At 38.2% G+C, this 16329-nt stretch overlaps 1 protein-coding gene across 16 annotated transcripts in view; it reads left to right on the top strand.

Annotated features, from left to right (window-relative positions):
• Positions 1 to 16329, top strand: part of LOC133847022 (proton channel OtopLc) — a 28616-nt gene continuing 12287 nt past the window's right edge. Inside the window, exons 1-6 of one of the 16 annotated variants that reach the window (XM_062281747.1) lie at positions 1 to 85; positions 500 to 990; positions 6375 to 6825; positions 7566 to 7699; positions 8090 to 8128; positions 15353 to 15463. In XM_062281747.1, coding sequence (XP_062137731.1) covers positions 6694 to 6825; positions 7566 to 7699; positions 8090 to 8128; positions 15353 to 15463 — 416 coding nt within the window. In that variant the 5' untranslated portion in view covers positions 1 to 85; positions 500 to 990; positions 6375 to 6693. Of the gene's footprint in view, positions 86 to 499; positions 991 to 6374; positions 6844 to 7565; positions 7700 to 8089; positions 8129 to 13042; positions 13143 to 14334; positions 14729 to 15352; positions 15464 to 16329 lie in introns of those variants that run through there. The other 15 variants (XM_062281743.1, XM_062281745.1, XM_062281744.1 and 12 more) reach the window with 15 other exon arrangements.

The raw sequence follows: 16329 nt of genomic DNA, 5'->3' as shown, positions 1-16329 counted from the left end.
CGCTGGCGTTCTACGTTTTGAGTTGTTAGTTGCGTTCGAACTCAGTCATAAACGAACTGTTACGAGTGATGGAAGAGTCAATACGGTGGCTGCAAGCAAAATCCCAACAGCAACAGCAACACCAACAACAACAGCAATAGCAACAGCAACAGCAACACAAAAAGCAACAGCAGTCAATGCAACAACGAACAACAATACAACAATATTAAACGCTATTAAAAAAAGCAAGTAGAATCAAAATCGTTATCGAATTTGCCAAATCGTGTGTTTTGTTTTTGAATGTGTTTTTGTTTTGTTTTTATGCGCTGATCCAATCGCTTGACTAGTCATTGCAATTAAATACAAGTAGCTGACGTTGTTGTAATTGCTGCTGCTGCTGCTGTTGTTGTTGTTGTTCTTGGCATTGTTGTCATTGCTGTGTAGTTTGCTAACAATCAACTGTTTATTTTTTTTTGCTTGTTTGTTTGACATTTTTTTTGTACCTATGCCCACCCAAAAGTGCTAAATAAAACTATTTTTGTACCAAGCTGTTAGCTTTTGATACCAACAAGAAATAAATAAATAATAATCATAACAAAAAGTAAACAATCGAAATAAAAGTGAAAAGCAACAATTTATTTGCTCGCTGTGCGCGTCTCGTCGTCCATTTTGTCTGTACTGCCCCTTCTTCCGTTTCCGGCATTCGCAACAAATTTTTGGCAAAGGCAGGCAGGCAGAAGTTGAAGAAGAAGAAGAAGAAGATACAGTTGCTATAACGCGCGCGCAACAATCAAACAAACAACGTCTCTACTGCCCCCGCGCGCCATTCTTCCCGCCTCCCCGCCTCCTGCGTTCCTTCGTGCGAGTCGAGTGTAAAGGACGAAGTGTGCAAAAGTAACTGCGACATGCGAAACGCGTAACAAAACAAAACACGCAAAAAAAAGGACGCCAAAAACCGAAAAGGACACAGATGCCATTTCATTCCATGTGACAGTTGAAGAAACCCAAAAAGTAAGTATGAATATTCAAGTATTCAATTGTCAAATTCACACTGAATATCGTTAATTACCAGAGAGAAGCTCTTTAATCCCAAACAAAAAAATAACAAGCAATCAAAACTTTGAGGCGACCCTCTCAAGTTACCAGAAAGACAGACAGACAGACAGACAGACAGACAGACAGACAGACAGACAGACAGAAAGACAGCAAGTCAGAGCCACTGACATGTCACACATGTTACACACGAGTCGTGTATTGTGTTTGCACATTTCTTGGTCTTCTTCCATTAGAAAGACATTGGAATGCCCGCTAAACACACACACACACTCGCTACCTTCGTCAGTATAGTAAAGCAACCCATAGAAGTGCCCACAAAAGAAATGTGCACAAAAGAAACGTTACGAGAGAGAATTGCGAAAGAAATGATGAAAGCGAAAAAGGAAACTACAACGGAAAACTAAAGAAAGAAAAAAACTGAAAGCGTATACCACAAGTTTGACACAGAACTGGGTCAGTTTCGATGATGAGCCGCTTTTTATTGAGCGGAAGAAACAGGAAGAGAGAAAGAGAATACTACGATTACAGACTTACAGACAGTAGTGAATGCTATACTACATATATAAGTATGTATGTTGAATGTTAGATCACTGCGATTGCACGTTTCCATTTACAGCTTGTTTGTAGTGTAAATTGATTCTGAAAAGATCAATAGATCAATAGAATGATCGATTGCACGAATCACTTCCGATTGAGATAGATAAATAAATGATATATTTTTATTAAAGAGTGATGATCGATAATAACAATCGATAAACAATATATTTATATGATCGATAACTATCATTTATAAATATTACTGATTTACAATATTATATATTGATGATCGATAACAATAATCGATAACAATATATTTACATGATCGATAATCACAATCGATAAATATTATTGATTTAAAATCGATAATCATACTCGAGAATTACAATATTACTATTATTAATTTATGATCGATAAAGTGCATGTAAATGTTTTCAAGACAACTTAATTTCTAAATCAATTTTATTGTGTTATTCCTATAAAAGTTAATATATATCTCTGCGACAGCTAAAATTGTATAACTTCAATAAACCTTCAAATTTCATCTATAATACACCACAGACATCATAGTCCACATAATTAGTTATAGCAAAGAAAGATTTTTTAGTACGAATCCATTAAAAAGAAATATTTTGATTCACATAAATGACATTAATACAGTGGCTGGCAAAATTGTGCAATAATACGATCAATCTATTCAAAATTAATTTCTAAAATTCACTTTTATCTTGAATGCATTCAATCCAATAGCTTCTGAAGTAGTACTTCAGTTGCTTCTTTGCACAACTTTTAGATCTATCAAACGAAATTTGAATGCGAATGCATTCATAACATGCGAGGGTTGAATATGCCACCTTATTTAATTTCTTTTTCATATATATTTTTTTCGTTGTTGTTTTTGTTATTTCCTAACATCGCTGACTTGGTGGAGTGTTTTTCCGCTGACCCTTGTGGGTGGTTGCTTTGCGAAGGCGCATACGAGTAAATCTACAAACACACAAAAATAAAAGCGAGAAAAAAAACAAAAACTAAACAAAGCAAAAAGAAAACGAAAACGAAATGAAACTGGCATAAAAGCATAAAATATATCTGCATACGAGAATATTGGGCTAATGAGGCGGCGACCGGCGACCGACGACCGACGACTGCCGATGAGCGACCTCACCCATCAAAATTGCGACCCAAGGGGATGGTTGAGTCTGCCACACGGTTCTTCCGCCCCCCAACCCTGCAACCCTGTTGCCCTTTGAGTCGCGAGGCTGACCAAAGAAACGCGCCCAGGGGGCGGGAACGGGGGTTAGTGTGACCTTAATGGATCGTTAAGAGCAACGCATTTGAAAGACTATGCTGTTTGAATGGTCACCTTAATAACACTAATCGCACTACGCTTAGGTCTATGTAGGTTTGTTAGGAGGGTGTATTGACTAGTCTATATATTTCAAAGCAGGGTCACTTTAATCGCGCAGTCACCTTAGTTACGATCGATTTACTTTTTTACTTTGTGTTAGTTTCGAATGGGGAAAACTTATACTTCAACATATGGTCACCTTAATTACAGATATATCATAATAATAACGTTAATCAGCGACTATCGTACTTCCGAAGATTGCGCGCTTATCACTCGAAAGTGATCAAATGTTTGATAGATGGTCACCTTAATATGAAATATTCTAATAAGCTGCAAATTGATCGACATATTAACATAACATTGCATTACTTATTCCCAGTTTATATTCTAATTACTGTATAAATGGTCACCCTAAAATAACTAGTTTAATCTTAGGCTCCCTAATCCTTAATAGTTATGGGACATTTCATAGTGCCCATCCTAGTTGTCACACTGCTTATTTCATATATGGTCACCCTAAAATAACAAAATTATAGTTCATATCTTTATTTAAATATTTAAGACATTTTTATGTTGATAATATGACAACTTATTTAAAACAACAATGTTTTGCAAGCACATATGGTCACCCTAATAGGGTAGGGTATCTGGCAGCCAACCAGCTAAACAAGTTTCCTTTGGCACTTTGATAGCTTGCTAAATATGTGTCCATCTGGTGCGTTCAGTTCTCATCAATCTCAAGCGCATTCCCATTCCCATTCCCATTCCCAATTTGGTATTCGTATACAATTGCATATCCGGTTCTCAATGTGGGCGCCGTCTCTCTGTCTTGTTTTTTGTTCGTTCAAAAAAGCATCTGCATACAACAATTACACACATAAAAAGAGAAAGATACATAGACAAATGTTTGTTGCAGTTGCAGTTGCAGTTGCATCGCATGCAACGCAATGGTGATGGGTGTGGGTGCGGTTTTGTGTTTTGTGGCTCTGTCTCTGTCTCTGTCTCTGTCTCTGTTTGTTTGCAATCTGTCATCGGACACTTTTGTGCAACAACTGTCATAAAAGCGAGCAGACAACAACAACAACAGGCTGATCATAGAAATAGACAACGCGATCTGTTTGCCACTGAAGATGGGCAATGAACCCGTCGAAGCCATCGCTGCTGCCATGTGTTTGTTGTTGTGTTTACGATGACTTTGATAAAATGCATTTGGTTATTGTAAACATGCTACACAGACGCCGACGCCGACGACGTCGCAACTTAGCAGCCAGACAGGTGGTCAGTAGCCGCCACCCACGCCACCCAATTGCAACATCGATTGGCAATAGAGACAGAGAGAGAGAGAGAGAGAGAGAGATGTGAATCCGAGGCTAAAGAGAAGTTTGCAATTAACAAGTGTGCGTTAGTTGCAAAGTTGCGACTTGATTCCTTATATAGACCACAATATATACTATATAGTACGTAGGTTAGAGCCGCAACTGTTGGCCGTCTTTGCAGTCGTTAGCCATCAAATGTTAATGGCATTAAGCAAGCTTTCAATTTGCGCGACAGTGTTGGTGGCAATGTTGCAGTTGTTGTTGTTGCTGCTGATGTTGCTACTGTCGTCGCGAGGGCAAGAACAACACATGCGACAATTCTCAGACGGTGAACAGGAGGACAGGGGGGACAGGGGAAGAGGCAGCATTAGGCGTCGCTTGGAAATGGCCATGGAATCGCCAGGGCAGAAAGGCGATTGGGGCAACATCGTGGAAACAATGTTTTATGTTTGCCGCCTCGTTGCATTTTTGCGGTTTAAGTTGCTCGCTTCTTCTTGCCCCCCCCCCCGTTGCCCCCTCCAGTTTCCCTCCGTCGCCTCTTCTTTTAATGGTCAGCGCACATTGGGAATACGCAAGGGTGCAGTACCGTTACCTTTAATGCCAGGCCAAGCTAATGGAAGTGCCACTCTTGGCAAGCCCAAGCTGCCCCTGGCAAATTAAGCAACTGCCAACTGGGAATTCATTTGCGCGGCTCAAAAAGAAATGCATCCGTGAGATATGCAGACAAACTTGCACTCAATGCTGCTTCGTAGATTACAAATTCAACTGTTGATTGCGAATATGATACATAAAAATATTGTGGTAATCAATATTAAATGCCAAATGGAAGCGCAATTATGCTTAAGATACAAAAGTATCTTTTGCTGAAGTATGAAGAATGTAGCTAAGCAAACGAATGATTAACTTATGGAAGAGAGATATATCTCCAATATGTATATTGAATCTGTCTGAAGTTTAACTTAGAAGTTAATATATTTATTACAGAATTCATTTTTAATGTGTGTTCAAATAAGGAACTGTAATGATTATTATTAAAAAATATGCAATCATTATTTTTGAATATATGAAATAATGTTAATAAATAAACTCTTCAATAAAAATTAAATGCAAAAATTAAGTTGTTAAAATTAAAATTCGCAATATGAATTTTTAATTCATTTATTATTAATATGTCTGTATTTCTATAAAAGAAATATATTTTTCTGAGAGGTATTGAATAGTAAAGATCACTAAAATTGTATTGAGCTTGTAAGATCGAACTTTGTTAGAAATAATATCCAGCGATGAATATAAATTTGAAAGTGAAAAAATCGCATGATTCAGCTGGCTTCTCAGTTTCAATTTGCATTTAAATTGAACAGCGACGATGTTTAGATATCGATTCTGGAAGCAATTGTTTTGACTTGCGATTTGTTTTGTTTTGTTTTGAAAGGCATTCCTCGGGCCATTCACAGCCAGACTGGCTGGCCGCCTATGCAAAAATATGGCACATGACCTCGCAGAAAATAAAAACCAAAAACTACAAACCAAAAACAATCTGGCCAAAAGCAACTGCAGCGAACGCAGTGCGCTGAGATGCACTTGCACTCCGTTTAGGCCAGATTAGCAATTGGCTGATGCGTGTGGCTAGCGGATAAACGGATGAATGGATGAATGGATGAATAGAATTGGGGGCGTGCAGCATTCGCAATTGTTGGCCAACGGCCAGCAACAAAGTGTGGCAGCAAATTGCAAAATAGAACTTATTTGTGTACAGTATAAATACAAATATAAATATATGATGGATTTATGTAGTTCGGAGCTGGTCGAAAGGCGGCCAAATGGGGTGTGTCTGACCCTCATCAATCTGTCAAGATCGCTGAACAAAATCCAATGGATTTTTATTAGAATTCGCCATAAACAATATCAAGTCAATCAGTCCGTCAGTCATTCAGTCATTCAGTCAGTCAGTCAGCGCTTGCCCCAGATGGTCACAATAAGAGAGCTATAAAAAAAATAACATATAGTGCGTGCTTTTTCCTATCAGAATTTCCACTTGTTTCGTTTCAAGGGCACATACAAGTATTTTACTCGAAAATTATTTTCATTGCTTGATTTCTAATCTCTGGTATTTTCAATTTTGCTTCTCTCCATTTCAGAACGACCAATTTGCTAACGAAAAGTCTTGAAATTAAACTGCTGCTGCAAACTTAATGACTGATTTTTCTGGAACAGCATTTACCTCCTAAACAAAAACTTTATACTTAACCAAAAATAGAAATCTTTGCTAAGAATGGCAAATAATTTAATATAATATTTAGGACTTGTCACTTTTTTCGAATACAATTAAAATAATATAACTCAAGCCAAGTAGTTAGCTAACTAAAAATATAATAAACAAAATAAACGAAAGAGGACCAAGAGCAAGTGGAAGTAGAAGTGGAAGTGGAAGTCGAGGTGGAAGTGGAAGAGAGAGGAATGCAGCGTTGTCCGTATCTGCATGAGATGCGAGAACGTCTATTGGATCAGCCAAGAGAAACATTACAACTCGAGAATATGGAGCGAGCCAATTTGCTGGACAATCGCCAATCGGCAACCGAGTCGCATCAGGTCGGCACCGTTGTCAAGGTAGGGGCTGTTTTGGATGTGCTCGTACCAAGGATTCAAATCGTACTCACACACACACACACACACACATACAACATAACATTCACACACACGCAACTCATTCATTCGATCGCATTTCAGATAACATTTAACTAACAGACAACATTACAACCCATTAACAGCCAAAACATTTCAACATTGAAAATGCTTGTAAATACTCGTATTCTACCATCTAAATATATATACGTACATATATTATAATATTTTTCATCTATAAATATATCATTATTGTTTTTGAGCTTTGCAGCCATAGAAAAGTTCAGTTAACCAAGCGTAAATTTGCCAAATGATTGACTCCAAAAATTGAAATATTCTACCCCAAAATCAATAACAAAAATAAAAAAAAAGAAAAAATTAAATCGAAACTGAGATATGATAATCCTTGCACGAGTTACGGAACGATTCGCCCTTTACTTTGCGTTATTTTGTTACAAGTTGTCTAAAGTTTTCATTTCGCAATAAATTGGAATTGTTTTTGTCGCTGTATTCTTTTCGATTTGATTTATATGGATTTCGCATGCATTCCAATATATATAATATATCCAAGTGTACAAAATGATGATGATATCATATCTGTAAATATGAAATTCCAATTTATTGTTGTGACCAAAACGCAATGGTTGACCATCATAAACTAATCTCGATTATTTTATTGACACAATCACACACACACACACACACAGCTGCAAGGAGATGGATACCATACAAGTCCAGCTCATCAGCGCACACCGTTAGTGCCACATGATCTGGGCGAGGATTTCAATTTGGATTTCGATGATGACTTTCCGATCGATGTGCGACGACCAAAAAATGCCAAGTAAGTGTGTTCCATAAGTCCCCAAATCAAAAACTATCCCCAATCATCAACATCATACACCACCACCCCCCCGCCCTAAAAGTAAATAACATAATCTGTGTTTCGTTTTTAATCCAAGAAGAGAACAAAAAATAAAAACACCTCTATACTAAACTGATAAATTCCACATCAGCTTGAACTTCAGCTTCTACTTTGTGATGATTTTGAGTTCTCATTATCATGCTCTCCAATCTCTCTCTACTATATATACTACTTTGCTATCCCTGAAGATTTAGGCCTAGTTCCTACTACAAATCTATTCCAAGTAGTTGTCATATGTCATCGTTAAAAAAACAAAATATATGTATATCAAAAATCGTGTGTTAACTAATTCACAAGTAATTGTTGCAGCGGCAATCATCCAACGGTTCTGACGCAACCACAGAAAAGGTCAGATTTCCAAATTGGAATTATCCCTAAGATATATACTCGCATATCAATTAACAACTACCTTACGATCCTAATTTAGTACTTACACTATGGAATCTTGTGATAGAACTCGTACTCAAACTCTTAACTTTATTATTTGCCTATTTAGTAGTTGTCTTTAGTCCTCATTCCTATCCGATCAGAATACACACATACACACACACACACTGCACACACTCAACAACCAAAACTAACAGCTTAAGCACCCCGTAACATAAAAAGCTACACAGGGATAGATAATAAATATGTATAATACTTATAGTTGTAATTCCTTTTTTTTTCGCTATTGTCATCGGACTTGTTTGGCAACTCGCCCGATTATAATGTCAATGAACTAACTTACTGAGGTGGAGTGAAGTGGAGTGGAGTCGACGTAGGCACATTGCCTTACATTTCCGATTATGTGTCGGCATTGTTAAGCAGCATGCAATTCCATCTGCACAACTCTCAATCTCATTTTCTCTCTCTCTCTATCGCTCTCTCTTGCTTTCTCTCGGTGGCACATAAAACAAATAGTCAGCGATTCGGAAGGAAAGAGGCATAAAAATGGTTTATACAATGCGCGTTGCAAGCTGCAACCATGTAAGTTGAAGAAGTTGCAAACAAATTACGCAACTTGACAACTGCCAACGAGCCTTCTTCTTTCACTTGGCTGACTCTATGCGCTAGAGATGTGCCAAAGTCGTGACACGACTTGTTAATAGCTCAAGATGTTTATGGCCATCATCTCCAGCCTCTCAACTGTGCCCCAAAACTGACTACCACAGTCACAGTCACATTCTTTTTCTGTTTTTTTTTTTGTTTCGAGTCATTGTACGAATGACTTACATTGGGCACAACATGAGCCAAACTATCAATACATGCTCTGGGCACTAAACTTTTCAGCCGAGAAGTTGTACAAAAGTCCTGCATTGCAGACTGTTTATCGACCTGTCGATGGCCTAACCTTGTGCCAAACATCCCATACTCCCATACTCCCTATGCTCCCTCTATACTCCCTATATGTATGCCTATTTCTGGACGAAATGCGACGCATGTTTAGTTGAGTGCACACAAGGTTAATGCTTCGCACCTTCAATCCAAGGCTCACGTTTTTTACACCGCTTTTAATTGAAGTTATTTATAAAAACAAACAACGTAAAAAACCAACATTATGTTAACTCCCCATGGTCGACCTTTTTAAATGAGCGATGGCAGACCAAAGACCAATGGCTATTAATAATCGCGCCCCTCCAACGTATTCTTGTTGTTCTCTGAGCATATGTTCAGTGTCATCAGCAGGCCAAGTAATTTTAGCCAGATTTTATCAACGGTATGCTGAATCAACCCTCGGCTGTAAATTAAAATTAGTAATGGAGATAAATGAAGAGGAAAGAGGACTGTGAATTATTTTGTAATAATTTATTATATCAAGTTATGTTGAGCAACATAATGGTTAGGAAAGCGCATAAGTATATGTGGAGGTAGTTTAAAAATGATTATGATCTACGAATGAATTCAATATTCATATCCAAAATAAAAAAAAAAACCAACCAAAATTATTTAAAAAGGCGAATTATGGCCCATGTTGTAAAACCTCTATTCCCAGAGGTTCTAATTTCCGTCCGATCCCAAGAAAATTGATTTACTTTATTATATCTTGCTTATAATAATTATTGATATAATTAGTTAAATAAATATTCGTTTATATTCACAAGTTTCCGCTAATTGAAATACAAAAGTCTTAGATAAAAATGTATTCTGAATTTGAAATAATATCAAAAGTGTCTAAAGAGATGACCATAAAATATTTAACAAGAGACTTATAAACTTATTATATCCATATTATTATATTGTCATGCCAAATAATACAAATCAAATAATTTGCCTCAAGTTCAGATAACTCCATAAAGTCACTTAGTAAATTGATTTGTTGAGCTTTCAGCCCCTAATAGCTAAAGATACCACAGACAATGAGTTGAGTGATAGTTAGCCAACCCCGAAGCATTGTTTTGACTCATAAATCGCTGGCAGTCGTAGCGCCCATCTGGATATTAACATTATTTAGCCTCGATTTGTTCTCAGTTCTTCGCGCTGTCCAACTGTGACCCCCATCTTTATCCGGCTTACTGTGTGCACTTACTTCCTTATGGCTGGGCGCGGTTTGCTTCGACTTTGTTTTTGTGTGCGGTTCATATCATATTTTTTGTTCTTTCCTTTCTTCATCATCTTCTCCTTCTACTTCTCCTTCTCCTTCTCACTCCTCTGTGAATTCATCTCACCCATCGCCAGGCTGCTTTGTGCATGTCATTCAGTGCACTGCGACGCAGTTTGTTGGCGACTCGCGACGCAAATCCTTTTTGTGTGCAACCCCTTTCCAGGACACCTTAACAAAAAGAAAAAGAAAGCAAAAAAGAAAAAAAAAAAACAGTAAAGCACCCTACAGCACAAATGACTCGGCACATCGATGCGACACGTGAATGATCCGAAAGCTGCAGCGCTCGGCCAAGGGTCGCAATTGCCTTGCCGGCTGTACGAATGGGGAAGCAAAACAGAATGCGATGTGTTGGTTGTTGTGAAAAGCGCACAAAACAAAACTACGCAAAACACACACGAATTGCGGTCGCAGCAGCGAAAGCCGAAAAGGCGAAGCGCAACTTTTACGATAACAAATTCGGCCGTCGACGTTCTACGTTCTGCCCTCAAGCAAACTGTATTAGCAGCATTTGCCGTCGACGTCGACGCTGACGCTGACGTTGCTGTTGCGTGTATCGTAAACGCTGCTGGCAGCGAACAGTGGTGCAAAAGCTATCAGAACAAAGTGTGAACGTTTTCTAATAATCTTCGATGTAAGAAATCATAATAGTAAAATTCAGCTAAATGTATTCTTTCATTGATTTTATACATTTATATTTTAATTTTAAATATAAATATATTCAGTTTAAATCTTCTGCAATTTAACATTGACAATACCATTGAATTACGATATTCCAAAGTTTTACATTGTATTTTGGCATAGTGGAAGCACTGTGCAATTCATTTTACCGTGTTTGACATGCCACAAACAAATTGAATTTACTGCTTAATTAAAACTTTGCAGCATTATGCACAATAAACAGCAATAATATACACCAAGTGATTAAAATAAATACCTTCAAATATAAGTATTCTAATATTTTATGATATTCAATAAAATTTCTAAAGTTCATATAATAAGAACAACTTTTTACATGAGAACTTCGCTGAAAACAATTTTGAAAAATACTGAAGTTTTAAAAATATAATTAAATAAATATAGAGAATTTCTTATATTTTGTGGAAGTCAAAATATTTCTAAAGTTCGAATGAATAATATACATTTTACTGAAATTAAAAAAAGATAATCTAAAAATGTTATTTAAGTGAAATTGAAATATTTTTGTTATATTCAAGTGAACCACGATTGAAATTTTTAACTGCTTTTACTTGCAACTTTAGTGAAAATTAAAACGAAAAAGTTTTAAGGTTTTGTGAAATGTTTAACAGCCATGCAAATAATTCAATTAGTTTTTCATATGAACTTTCGCTGAGTTTTCGTGGTCGTGCAACCACTGTGCTTTGCCTTTTACACTTTGTGGGGTTGTCTCTGGTCGGACACGCGGCACGTTGAGGCATCGCAAGCCGTAGCCAATGTGGGTAATTGAGTTTTGGACTGTTGCTTTCAGTTAACTGACAGCTCGCCCTTCCGTGCTTCCCTCCCCTCACCGCCCCACCCCATACATCCCTTTGCTTGGCATTCCTACTGCGAACTTCGTTTCTTTTTTTTTTTTTTTTTTTTTTGGTTTAGTATTCCTTTGATTTTGTGATTCCGACTGGCAATATGTTGTGGGCTGCACTTTGAAGAATGCAGAAACACCCACCATGCCATGAGTCGCAACCCCTAAGCTTCGATTGCTGATGGATGCTGATGTCGTGGGAATCGAAATACGAAAGGCGAAATACTAAATGCGAAATACGTTTTGCAAGCTCAGCGCAAAAGTTGTTCATTCACACAGAGCAAGTGACCCATTTCTTTCTTTGTGTGTAACTAACCTGCGACACCCTGTAAATGCATCGCATAGTATGCAAATTATTGAGGCACCCTGTTATCGCGCACTTTGCATCGACTGAACGTGGCGAACAAAAGGCGCTGGCAACAGGAGCAAGCACAGCAGCTAGCGATAAGCTACTCAGGCAGGAGGCAAACACACACACACACACACACACACACACACATGCATATGCACACACCTTCGGTTGCAAATCTGAAATGTAAACGGAAGTAAAACCATTTTGAGCTTTGTCAACAAGCCGAAAGCGGAATGCTGATGGAAGGAGGAAGGCGGAAGAAGGAAGGCAGAGCGAGGTGCTTTGCAATCACAGCCAAACGAGTCATTAACATGTCAATCAAAAAAAAAAAAAAAAAAGAAAAACAATAATAACAAAAAGAAAAGGCAAGGCAAAAAGTAAATTCAACGCTTTATGCAAATAATAAGAGCACACAAAACTATGCTCGATGAATGGCAACAGAGGCAAAAAGAAAGCAGGAATGAAACAGAATGTGTCCTACTTTCTGGCATACTGGCTGACTGGATGCTGGGCTGAATGTTGTTTCCCCTACGCAGAGAGAGCAAAGCAAAGCAAAGCAAAGAGAGAGCGAGTGCGAATGCTAGCAAGAGCAAGAGCGAGAGAGCTGGACAGCGCAGTGTGAGCGAGACAAGGATAGAGAGCCTGAAACAATAAGGAGAGGCCTGGCTTTCGTTTTGGCTTGGCCTCTGCTATCCAGCTTAGCATCCAGACAGACAGAGATTCGGCGCAAAAGGGGCGGCTGCTGCTTCTGCTGCTGCTGCTGCTGCAGCAGAGATAGATTTTTGAGCATCGACAGAGCAGAGCACTGAGGGCTTAAACCGAGACGAGCCTTTTCAGTTGTAGTTGGATAGTAAAGGGTCTTGGACGTGTTATACACAGCGTTCGCAAGGTAGCCAAGACTCACACACACACACACACAAGCACTTGAACACACACACACACACACACACACCAACTCAGAACTCATTGTATGAGTTAGTTTACAGTGAAATATACAGTCTGGCTTTCAAATTAAAAACGCACAAAACAATTCTATGCATTTTTTTGTCAATTTTTTATTGTTCAATTGCAAATTTACAATTGTGAAGTGTTCAACAAAGTGCCAAAGAAATTGTGATTGAGACAGCTAAAGAAACGTTTTTGTTCGAGTGAAACAACCAATTTTTTCTTTTGCATATTTTTTGAATTCATTTTTTTGCCTGTGCATTGAAATGTAAAGTTTTTGAAACAATTTGCTGCCTTTTGGGTATTGCAAAAATAAAAAAAAGAAAGACGGAAAAAATCGCAAAGGAAAAAGCAAAGCGTTGGGCGCGTTAAAGATTTAGCCTCTCCTGCTTTTTGATAGCACCGGGCAGCAACACACATACAAAAACACATACACATGCGAGAGAGAGAGAGAGAGAGAGGGAAGAGAGTGCGCGAGAAATATAACATTTTATGCAATGTATACACAGTTATCAAAGATATGTGTACTAATACATATAAGTATGTAAGTTTGCAATGCATACACACATACTTATAAACAGACTCCACTCTCGCTCGCTCGCTCTCTCTCTCTCTCTCAGACACACACACACACACACACTCTCTTGATCTCTTTTGGAGGCTGGAGCCTTGGCTTTTGGAATGCGTGAGCGAGGGTTGAAACTTTTCATGTGCGTTGTTTACTTGCGCTCAACAGCAGAAGCAGAAGCAGCAGCAGCAGCAGCGGAGAAGAGAGGTCACTAGGTCGCTCCGGGACACATTCCAAAGCAACAACAACAACAACAACAACAACATCGATAACAAGGAGAACAACAACAATAACGAGAGCAAAGTGCTTCAAGTGCGGCTTAAGCCTGGCGCTTTTTGGCCACGCCTCGTTTTGCCCATTTGCCAAATGCATTTCAAATGCGTTCCACACACAAAAAAAAAAAACTGACAAGAGAGAGAGAGCAACACACACACTAACACACACACACGCATTCGAACATTTATATAAGAGAGCGCGATTAAGAACAACAAAAGATTTGTTGCATACTTTCGTGCGTCGCATGCAACACTCGAGCTGCAAATTGTTTCATTAATATTTCATGCCACAGCCAAACGACAACGCCACACACAAATCGTGTCAAAAACAGTCGCGCGTGTGAAATCTCGCAACTAACTAAAAATAAATACAAAAAGTGTCGAAAGAAACAAATAAACGAACAACTGAAAACTGAAAACAAAGCAAACTAAAAAGAAAAGAAAAATAACAACCGGAGATCCAAGTTAAGAGATCCAAGGCAGCAAAACGGAGACCGACACGGAAACGGAGCAAATGGGCGGCGGTGAAGTGAAGGTCGCTACCGTCGACGTTGAGGGCGGCGACAATATGGCAACTCTGCCGGTGTCCCGCTCCCATACCGCCGGCAGCACCGACAGCGCCGAGAAGAACAATGCGGCCAACAAGGAAATGGAGCTGAAGAATGTTATGCCACAGCCGTTGCAAAGGTGCGATAGCGTTAGGGAGCGAGTAAGACTGAGATGAGATGAGATGAGAATGTGTGTTTGTGAGAGAAAAAGATAGAAAGAGAGAGAGAGAGAGAGAGAGAGAGCGAGAGCGAGAGAAAAACTCGTTTGGGTGGACAGTGGATGCTACTCAAGGCCGCCAAAAGTGCCAGGCCCTCCTTTATATACAAAAATACAATACAAACCCACACACACACAAATACACGGAGACAAATCACGTATAACAGTTAGATACACACACAAGCACACCTATCCCAAATAAGAAATAAGAGCTTCATTGTACATAAGCACCAACAACTACTACCTTTTACCTATACAGAAATATATAGTATATAGTATATGTGTATCCCCCATCGCAATGTTCACACTTTGTTGCTACTATTACTACGACTGACATTTTATAGTAATAGTATTCCACTCTCGTATATACATCAAGTTGTGTACAGCAAAATGCCGAAAATTCATTGACCCCTCTCTCTTGATTAATGCCAGTTACTCTCCGTATTTGTGTAATCCCAGTACCGAAGCCAACTACCAAATACCCTTATTCTTATAAAAAAAAAAACAGAAAAACAATTGTCTCTCAACGATTGTGTCGTCTTATAGGGTTTGCTACACGTTCAAGCCAAATCCAAATAAGCACAGTTTTATGCCAGCGAAAATAACGGTGCAGGGCACATATCAAACCAATCCGATAACGGGACCAATCGAACTATGGTAATATGCAAACAAAATACAAAATCCTCTTACAACTACCACAAATCCTCTCAATTTCCCGCTACTCCAGAAAAAACGACACTTTGTTAAAAAGTATTTCAAAATCTTTCTCTAGACTGTTTTAACGGCAATTGCATCGCTTCTATATTTCAATTTCTATATTTAGTATTCATTCAGTTGTAATTAAGATACATTTCATATCTATGTATGTATCTATGTGTTTGCCACACACAAACACACATTTACACAGACGCTTGCAAATGGGCGTTGAAGCGAGATGCTTGTTTGCCGTTGATGTTTCTAACTGGGTCAAATAATGCAAATGAGTTGCAATACGCTGCAAGCGCACAGTGGGGCAAGTGCTGTGCAAAGTAAAAGAAAAACAAGTCGAAAATTTGCTACGTTTTCTAGAAAAAAACGTTTCAAGTATTGCAGTATTTTCGAACATAGTTTTATACTGCAGAATTTAAGAATATTTGAAAGTTTAGTAAAATTACCAAATATAAATAAATATAAAATAAATCGCAAGAGAGTAAATTACTGCAAATATAGTATATCTAACTTAAGAATTACTTACTATTGAAGTATATTTAATTCACGAGTAAATTACTGCAAACAAAGTATATATAACTGAGGAGTAAATAAAGTGCAAAAACAAAAGTTTATTTTATGCTCTCCTTAAATTAAAAGTTGTTTTGGAAAGCAAAGCTGTTATTTAATAGTTATACTTTTGTAACCCACTGTGGCTATGGTACTTACTCATAATGGACGTTGATTGGCATCGCTGTGATGCTGCATCGAGTATTGAGTATCGAGTAAAGTTCTCATGTTTTGGTGTCTGATGATAGCTAATTAGGTATGCATGT

The sequence above is a fragment of the Drosophila sulfurigaster genome, chromosome X, assembly GCF_023558435.1.
Source record: "Drosophila sulfurigaster albostrigata strain 15112-1811.04 chromosome X, ASM2355843v2, whole genome shotgun sequence".
NCBI lineage: Eukaryota > Metazoa > Arthropoda > Insecta > Diptera > Drosophilidae > Drosophila > Drosophila sulfurigaster.
The sequence above is the reverse complement of the archived record's forward strand: the minus strand, read 5'-3'. Positions and strand labels throughout refer to the sequence as shown.